Source organism: Elephantulus edwardii, unplaced genomic scaffold (genome assembly GCF_000299155.1).
Source record: "Elephantulus edwardii isolate Elephantulus edwardi_28Jun2011 unplaced genomic scaffold, EleEdw1.0 scaffold00007, whole genome shotgun sequence".
Lineage (NCBI taxonomy): Eukaryota > Metazoa > Chordata > Mammalia > Macroscelidea > Macroscelididae > Elephantulus > Elephantulus edwardii.
This window is the reverse complement of record NW_006399757.1, coordinates 32,501,638-32,511,659: the sequence shown is the minus strand read 5'-3', so window position 1 is coordinate 32,511,659 and position 10,022 is coordinate 32,501,638. Positions and strand designations below refer to the sequence as shown.

The 10,022-nt window shown below is 38.2% G+C and overlaps 1 protein-coding gene across 1 annotated transcript in view; it reads right to left on the bottom strand.

Annotated features, from left to right (window-relative positions):
• LIPM (lipase, family member M) overlaps positions 1-3,979 on the bottom strand; it is a 40,925-nt gene extending 36,946 nt beyond the window's left edge. Inside the window, exon 1 of the mRNA XM_006880397.1 lies at positions 3,833-3,979. Coding sequence (XP_006880459.1) covers positions 3,833-3,979 — 147 coding nt within the window. The remainder of the gene's footprint in view (positions 1-3,832) is intronic.
• Positions 3,980-10,022: the final 6,043 nt, after the last annotated feature.

Sequence of the window (10,022 nt, the reverse complement as noted above, 5' to 3'; positions counted from 1 at the left end):
TAGTACCAAGAGTGTTGATTGTGGAGCCAAGCAAACTAAAACTGTTAACAATCTCAATCTCTTCACCACCCAAATGGCCCTGTGGTGAGCATCTTTGTTTTCTTGATGTTGAGCTTCAATCCATATTGACCTGCAGCAAGCGTTTCAGGTCCTCCTCAGTTTTAGCAAGCAGGGTTGTGTCATCTCCATAACGCAGGTTGTTGATGAATATTTCTCCAAAGCTGATACCACATTACTCCTCATACAGCCCAGTGTCCCAAATGTTCTGTTCTACATAAAGATTGAAAAGGTATGGAGACAGAATAGATCCCTGGTGAACTCCCTTCCTAATTTTGAATCATGCAATGTCTTCTTGCTCTGTTCTAATGACTGCCTCCTGGTTATGTATGGGTTTTTCATAAGCACAATATAGTTTTCTGGGATTTCCATTCTTCTCGGAGTCAGCCACAGTTTTTTGTGATCCACACAGTCAAACGATGAAAACGTGAGAAAAAATGGGGTTGCTTTCATAATTAAGAAAGTCATTTCTAGATCCATCATGAAATACAATATGGTCAGTGACAGGATAATATCCATAAGCATACAAAGAAGTCCAGTGAATGCCACTATCATTCAAATATATGTACCGACAAATAAAGCCAAAGAGAAAGAAATAGAAGATTTCTACCAACTTTTGCAGTCAGAAATCGATCGAACATGCAATCAGGATGCATTGATAATAATGGGTGACTGGAATGCAAAAGTTAATAACAGGGAAGAAAGATCTGTAGTTGAAAACATGGACTTGGTGATAGAAATGAGCCTGGAGATAGAATGATAGAATCCTACACATTCAATTATTTATTCATTCCAAATACCTTTTATAAGAAATACAAACACAGCCTGTACACATGGATTCCACCTGATGGTATGCATAGGAATCAAATAGAGTACATCTGTGGAAAGACTTGCTGGAGAAGCTCAATGTCAGCTGTGTAAACCAGACCAGGTGCTGATTGTGGAACAGACCACCAACTACTCATATACAAATTCAAACTGAAGTTGAAGAAAATTAAATCAAATACACAGGAACCAAAATTTGACCTTAAGTCTATCCCACTGGAATTTCAAAACCATCTCAGGAACAGGTTTGAGACCTTGACGACCAAAGAGCATAGACCAAATGAGCTGTGGAATATCAAGAATATGGTCCATGAGAAATGCAAAAGGTCATTCATTACAAAGGCAGAAGAGGAAGGAAAGACCAAGATGGATGTCTGATGACACTCTGAATATTGTATTAGAGTGCCAAGAAGCCAAAGCTAAAGGAAGAAATCAAGAAATTAAGGAGCTGAGCAGAAAATTTCAAAGGGCAGCTCGGGAAGAGAAAGCGAAGTATTATAATGAAATGTGCAAAGAGCTGGAATCAGAAAATCAAAAGGACAAAACTCGCTCAGTATTTCTTTTTTTCTTTTTACATTTTTGAAAATTTATTATTCATTTCAATGAAAATTTACAGAAACTTTGGATTTCCATTCATTCATTGCACATTTCCCCCCTCCCAACCCTCCTGGTACACTACCCTCTTGGAAAAGTAAAAGAAAAATTCTTTCATTGTTTTACAATCCCTTCCCCCAGGTCCACTCCACTATACAGCCTTTGCTCTATACTCCTGTCATAACAAAAATACCTAATAATTTTCCCTCTTAATCAGTTTTCTCCCTCATCTGTTTCAGTACAATATACATTATTGAATCCATCCTTCTCAGTCTCCTCCCAACACTGAGGTCAGTCCTCTCCTGCTTCACAGCAGTGGCACCACGCAGTATTTGTCCTTTTGTGACTGAGATACTTCATTAAGCATAATGTCCTCCATGCTCACCCATTTTGAATAATATTGCATGAATTCCTTGTTTTGCAATGCAGCATAGTATTCCATTGTGTGAATATGCCACAGCTTCTCTATCCATTCATTTGTTGATGGGCATTTAGGCTGTTTCCAACTCCTTGCTATTGTGAATACATCCGAGATAAACATGGGTGTGCATATATCTGCTTGGATGGTCTCTTGGGGTATATTCCCAGTAGTGGAATTGCTGGGTCAAATGGTATCTCTATTTGCAACTTTTTAAGAAAGCGTCATACCGCCTTCCACAGTGGTTGCACCATTTTATACTCCCAGCAACAGTGAATAAGGGTTCCAGTTTCTCCACAACCTCGCCAGCATTTGTAACTTGCTGTTCTGTTAAATTTTGCAATTCTGACTGGGGTGAGATGACATCTCATAGTTGTTTTGATTTGCATCTCTCTTAGAGCTAGGGATTTTGAACATTTCTGCATGTGCTTGTTGGCCATCTGAATGTCTTCTTCAGTGAAAGCATTTCTTAAGCTGAAGGAATTGAAAAACAAATTCAAGCCACAAATGGAAATACTTAAGGATGCTTTGGGAAGAATGTTAAATGATCCAAGAAGCATTAAAAGAAGATGGAAGGAGTATACAGAGTCACTATGCCAGAAGGAATTGGCAGACACAGAAGAATTTCATGAAACAAAGTATAAGCAAGAGCCTGTGGTGATGAAGGAAGAAATTCAAGCTGCTCTGAAAGAGGTGGTGAAAAAAAAGGCTTCAGGAATTGACAACATACAAATTGACATATTTCAACACAAAGATGCTGCCCTGGATGTGCTCACTAAGTTGTGTCAAGAAATCTGGAGGACAGCTTCTTGGCCAACTGACTTAAGGAGATTGATATTTGTTCCCATTCCAAAGAAAGGTGACCCTACAGAGTGCAGAATTATTGAACAATATCATTAATGTCACATGCAAGCAAGATTTTGCTGAAAATTATCCAATAAAGACTGGAGCAGCACATCAACAAAAACTGCTAGAAGAGGCTGTGGTACTAGAGATATTATACCTAATGTGAAGTCTGATATAGGATACATATTAATATATTGTTGTCATTATTAAAACCCAATTAAGAATCTAAAAGTAAATTCCCTTCACCCCTAAACCTCTGAGAGATCAAAATAGTTGTCAAATAATTCAATTACTTACAGAGACTTTCTCTCTACTCATTCAGGGTCCTTTCATTGCTGCTGAATAGAGTTACCAGTCCAGAACAGGATACAATGAGTCAATTAGAATGGGCAGGATACAACTACAAGTGAATGTGCAGATTGCATGAGGTGAAGCATGACACTTTGACAAGAAGGGAAAAAGTGGAAAAAGAATAATAAGGAAACAAAATGGACAAAATCATGGGAATCTGGGCTTGGACCAAAATATCTCAGTGAGATCTCTATTTATTGGTTGGAGAAGCTAAGAGTGTGAGGCAACATTCAATGAAGTTTGAGCTCTAAAGGAATTAAGTTATTTGCCTAAATGTATGTATTTTTCTTGAATTTATGTACCTGTTGGATGAAAAACCATGTCGACTGCTAGAACAGAACTTAGAGAACTCTGGTGGCTTATTGGTAAGGAATTGCACTGCCAATCCAGAGGCATGCCGGTCAAACTTATCAGTTGTTCCATGGAAGAAAGATAGGCAATCTTCTCCATGAGATTTACTACATTTGGAAATCCCCTAGAGGGTCAGCTATGGGTCAGAAGGTCAGTTATGGGCAGCCACCATCTATGGGTTGGTTCCAACTTGATGGTACACAACAAGATAGAGACTCAGCTTAGCATTCTTTAATATAATGCACTGTTTTCTCACTAAGGTATATTACTGTCAACCACTATAATAGATAAGTATTATAAATATGTAATACAGATAATACACAGAGTAAAAAACATTGACTACATGTAAAGACACAATTTTCCCAAACATTATAGAAAATCTCAACTTACAATATTCATGAATGCTTCTGGGTCCACGGCTTTAGTTGGCATGTGTCCTGAATTCACATTTCTCTGGAACAAATGCGCCACCAGAATCAGAAGCCACATCTCCATTCTGTGTGAAACAATCCATTGTCTTAAAAAGATTTCTGACATGTTCCAACAACTACATTTATTTTTTCTCCCCTTGACAGTACTGTCACTAACTCTACAATGAGAATGATCTGTTGGCCTAAAATTGTTCTTTTATATATTTTCCACCTGTAATTCTGTCTACAAGTTAGGAAGCAAATCAAGCCGGCTTAGTTGATAGGAAAGAGAGAACATGAATAGGGTGGAAACATTGCTCAGGGTGTTCCAGTACCTTCTGGCTCCTCCCTCATATAACACAAAGTCACCAATCCTTCAATGGCTAGGTGTGTAGAACTTTTGGTGATGCAGTCTAGAGTTATGCCCTTGCAATAAAGCCCATAACCAGCATCCTTTTCCTCATCACCCAATAATCAGGACCATAAGTTGAACCTTTTGTTTGCTTTTATCTTCTTGCTACCAAGCTATGGAGTCTGTATAACACACAGGCTAGTGTCATCACAGTCTAAAGCTTCAATGACCACTATTCTTTGGTTAAAGATCAGTGTAGTGACAAGAATGTAAAATACCAACAATTTGAAGGGCACTTTTGATTTTTAATGATAAATGAAAATAGGATGGATCTTCTATGTGTAAAAGGAATTTCCATTTTGCTCAAGTAAATATTCATGTAAAAAAAGTTTTACTTTCATTTTGATCACTAGTTTAATCACTGAGAGATTGGTGAGATGAAGATCTCATAATTAAATAATTTGCAAACCTAAAGTAATGAGTTGCTGCCTAGGTACTTTCACAAACTGAAATTCTAGCTCCATTAATTGAGTGCAGATGAGAGAAATTCCCAAGTCAAGTAAGAATTGAGCAAACCAGGAGGGTAGGGTTACTGCCTAAAGAATGTGTTAGACGTTTAGGGAGGAAAATTATTGTCAAATGTAAAATAGGTCTTTACTTTCAGTGCTTTAGAACTGAGCTGAAGCCAACCCAGTCAATTTGCAAGCTTGGGATGTGGCTTTTAAAAAAGAGTTGAAGCTGAAACTGGACTGGTGAGTCTTGTAAGAAAGTACCAGCCCACATGACTCAGCCTCACCCACTCTGGGCTGTCTGGACAGGTATGGTGAGGTAACCCTGAAATTCTTATCGGACTAATGGGAATATTATCACCATTGTTATTTTGATGTAAGCCTGAGAGCACCAATTTGACCTAATTAGTAGAGCTGAGGTGAAACTGTCAAACACTCTGGAGATGTTCTCACTCACTTTGGTTTTAGGGGAGAAGAAAACCACAACAACTTTGGCTCTACTGTTCATGCTAAGATGTTTAAGTCAGAAGGGAAGAACATTTTATTCAGTTCTTTTATTTTTGTACATGTAATACATGTAAAAGATGTTCTGAAGGAGATGCCTAGCATTGCCTACTTAGATTGCAGCAAAACTAGAAGTAAAATGAAGATCTTTTCTTTGATATCATGACATGGTAAAAAATGAGCATCCCAAAGTGCTCTTTCTCAGTCTGTCTGAAGTCTCACCTACTACCAGGAAACAATACTACCAGTCTCTGTGAGTGGTCTTTTTATTTTATTTTTTTAAGTGGTCTTTCTAAAAAGTTTTCTCATGAACAACGAGGAAGAGCAAATTTGACAAATGGGACCTTTTAAAAAGTAAGTCCCTGCATGCATCAAAACCTTTGTCCAATAGAGTGAAAAGAAAACCTACGGACCAGAAGAAACATTTGGCAGTACCATCTCAGACAATGGTCTCATAACAAAAGTTTACAGAATACTCCTGGGCCTCCACAAGGAAAAGCTTGATAACACAATTACAAAATGGGCAAAAGACATGGAAAGAATTTTCACAGAGTAAGATATTTGGCCAACAGACACATGAAGAAATGCTCAACAATCAGTCGCAAGAAGAGAGATGCAAATTAAAACCACAATGAGATACAGTTTCACCCTAGCAGCAGTAACAAAGTTCAGCAGGACAGCAAACAATACAAGTTAGAGAGGATATGGGAGATTGGGACTCTCATGACCTGATGGTGGGCATTTAGTAAAAAAGCTGAACTTGGAAATTCCATATGACCAGTTATTGCACTGCAAGGAATATACCCCAAAGAAATTACAACTGAGGCACAAATGGAGATAAGTACACTATGTTTACAGTAGCATTATTCACAGTATCAAGAATATGGAAGCAGACCAAAAGCCCATCAACAAATGCATAGATTGAGAAATTGAAATTGTGGTACATTCACACAATGGACCACTATTCAACACCAACGAATAATGATTTTGCAAAATTCTATATAACATAGGAGAGTCTAGACAGCATTATGCTGAGTGAACTAACTCAGTCTCATAAGGACAAATACAGAATAAAACCAATAACAAGATTTTTGAAAAATTTTATCCTCCATTTAAATTCAGAATAGTTCTGCTAACCCATCATAAATTAGGAAGCTATAAGACACTCACATTTGCTTTAATATGTTCAAGTGAGATCTAGATTTCCACACAAATGAATATAATTATATTAACCAGACTTATTAATGAGAGTTGACGGCATTAAGCCAGTTAGTTTATGAAGATTCTTAAATTTTCCGCAGTTGTAGGACCACCAATAAGCAAGGTAAGCATGAACTTGCTGTACTTACTAATAACATGGAGTAAACAAGTTCACATTATTTCCACCTCATCAGATATTCTCCTATATATCATTTATGTCTGCTTCTCTCAACCCTACATCACCTTCCTACAGAATCAAAACTTCTTTTCAAATTTGCATTCCCTAACAGGGCTGGAGTATCTAGTTGTTGTTGTTAAGTGCCTTCCAGTCACTTGCCACTCGTAGCAACCCCATGTACAAGAGCCCTAAACCCTGCTCTATCCTGTGCCAACTTCGCTTTCTCCAACACACCCACTCCCACTACCCCAATCACTGAATAGATCCATCTCATTGAGGGTTTTCCTCTTCTGCACTGTCCCTCCACTCTAGTAAGGAAGGTAAATAAGGTTTTTTTGTTGCTGTTATGCACCTTCAAGTTTAAATCGATCCATAGCTAACCTTTCAGTGGGTTTACAGAGGCAGTTAATTGCATGGAAGGAGATAGCCCATCTTTCTCCCTCAGGGCAGCTGGTAGATTTCAGTTTAAAACCATGTGCTTTTAAGATTACAGCATAGTTCATTACCAGTGGGTCACCAAAGCTCCTTAAATAAGGCATCTGCTTGCTATTGTTATATAGGTCAACTCCAACTCATAGTAACTCAATATATAACACCTCTGAACCCTGCTCAATCCCAAGCCAATTTGATCATCTCTGACATACCTATACCCATTACCCCGGTCACTGAATAGATTCCTCTCAGGGTCTTCTCTCTTGTGCTGTCCCACCATCCTTCCAAGCATGATGTCCTTCTCCAAGGACTGGCCCTGCCTTGCAACATGCCCAGTGTATGTCAGACAGAGCTTCAGAATCCTTGCTTCCAAGGAGCAGCCTGGTTTCACCTCCTCCAGGATGAACCTGTTTGTGTTCTCTTCAATACTCTTCTTCAGCACCACAGCTCAAAGCCATCAATTCTTATTCTATCATCCCTAGTCATTGTCCAGTTCTCTGATGCATAGCAAGTAATTATGAAGACTAAGGCCTGGATCAGGCACACTTTAGCCTCTAGACTAACCTCATTGCTCTGGAGAGGTCCCTGAGAGCAGATTTTCCCAGAGCAAAAAAATAAGGCTTACTTTTGCTTATTTACTAATAAATACATACTCAAGAGTTTCTCATGTTTTTTGTTTAGGAAGTAAGCTCTTGCTTATTGGGAAACTTGCCCCTGTGTTTGCAGTAGTAAAAAGGTTTTGCCTTTTTCTGTCAGCCTTTAGGAGTTGAAACCTCCTTGAGTACCAAGAGCAATGCAAAGAAGACAAGATCCAGTTTGGCTCTTAGATGCTCAAGTAACTATATGAATTGACAACTGGCATTTGGAAAACAGACAAAGATGCAAGTTAAGTCCAAAGAGCTACATTGACTCAATGTTAAATACAGTTTTTACTCATTGCAGACTAATGTTTGGGTTTAAAAAAAATTTTCATAATTGTAATTTTAGTGAAAATTAACAAATTGGTTTTTTGTTGAATCACTCATGCACAATTTGTTTCTTAACATTAATTACAGTACCCACCATGTAATCACACTTTCTCCACTTCCTCCCATTAAATCTCATTTCCATTAATCCTTCTATCCTACTTAGGCAAATGCTACTCGCCCCCCCCCCCCATCATGGTTAATTATTCTAGAGTGAGTATCTTCTCTCTGAAGGCCTCAGAGTGGCAAAGATTATAGATTGTGAGTAATTTTTTCCTCCCAGGAAACATCTGGTAGTCTAGAGAAATTTTTGGTTGTTACCATTGGGAGGATGCTACTGGCATCTAGTGGTGGATGCCATTGCATAATGTAATTTCCACATCCAGGAATTAATTACCGGCTCCAAAAATCAGTAATACTTACATCAGGAAATATCGAGCCAGAGCCATAAACAGTAACAGAAGAAAAGCCTAAGGGCAGAAACATCTCTTTGTATTAGTTTCTCAAGGCTGCTGTAACAAAGTACTACAAATGGAGTAGCGTTAAAGTGGCTTTTATTGTTTTACAGTTCTGAAGATTGGTATTTTTGAATATGGTATGTCAGCATGGCTATGTCCCCTCTAAAGGCTGGAGGAGAATATTCATTTATGATTCTTCCTGCTTCTGGTAATCCCAGCACTCCTTGGTTTTTGGAAGTACAATTTTGCTGGTGTATGTTTGTCTTCTACTTATCTTTCTACTTTTTAAAAATAAGAGCATCACTATGATTGGATAATTCTGTAAATGACCTACTCCGCACTAGCAGGCCCCTTTCTAAACTGGAAATATCAGTGAAAAACTTACTTCCAAATAAAGTCATGTTCGTGGGTGCCGTGAGTTAGGATTTTCGAGTATCTGTCTGAGATGCATAATTAAATCCTTAACACAACGTAATATACAAGTATATATGAAGTTGTTTTTGAAATAAATGTTTAAAAAACCTTGGCTTTTTAATATCTGTGAACAAAGCCTCCAAGTCTGTTTATGTATAAGCTGTGACGCTACTGTCAATAATTCTTTTATCCACGTGAGAAAAATGTGAACTTCTCTATTTTGTCTGTCTTAGGAGGAATGTTGACAATTCTGTTCTCCATGATTCAGAAGACTTTTCTTCTCACTACTTCTGTTGTTGTTGTTGTTGTTGTTGTTATGTGCCAGAGAGTCTTTTGCTATTCATAGCGACCCTATGTACAACAGCCCTAAAACCTGCTCTATCCTGTGCCAATCGCACTGCCTCTGACACACCCATCCCCATTACCTCAGTCACTGAATCAATCCACCTCATAGAGGGTCTTCCCCTTTTGTGCCATCTCTCCACCCTCTAGGATTAGGTGTTTTTTTGGTTTTGTTTTGTTTTTTTTAAAAGCCTTCTGGACAACCAAAGAGCCATCAGAAAGCATCTGATGATGGTACTGATCTTAAGTTCAGTCTGAGACCTACTGAAGACCTCTGGGTTCTGTACAGGAAGCTGTATGTTCATCAAGTGAGTCCAATAAGTCCAAGGATATAGACTGAGTTTGAGAACCAATGATTTGAAGCACTCACAGACAACGTCCTGTAGAGCAACAGAAATAAGACAAATTGTCCCTTCTTGACCCTTTGCCTGGAGAGAAATTGATTTCACACAGAACTATAAGAAGGACATTTAGGGATTAAACATTTTCCTGTCTATACATAAGCCTCAACTTTGCAATAGTACGATGATTTATCATAACCACAACTTCTTTGAGGCTCTGAAATGTATAAGGAATTCTAAATGGAACTGAGTCTCTCAAATTACTTGTTGGGACCCCTAACTTCTTTGACTGTGATTATAATTCCCTTTGGGGATGAGTTACCTTTGTTATGCTAATGAGACAAGAGTAATATAGGATGAATCTTGAGTCAATCACTTTTAAGATGTAAAGGAGATAAAACAAGGAAGGGAAAGAAAAATGGGTAAGTTAAGTGCTAAGAAACATGGAGATCTCCAAGGTACAAAGAAACAGAAA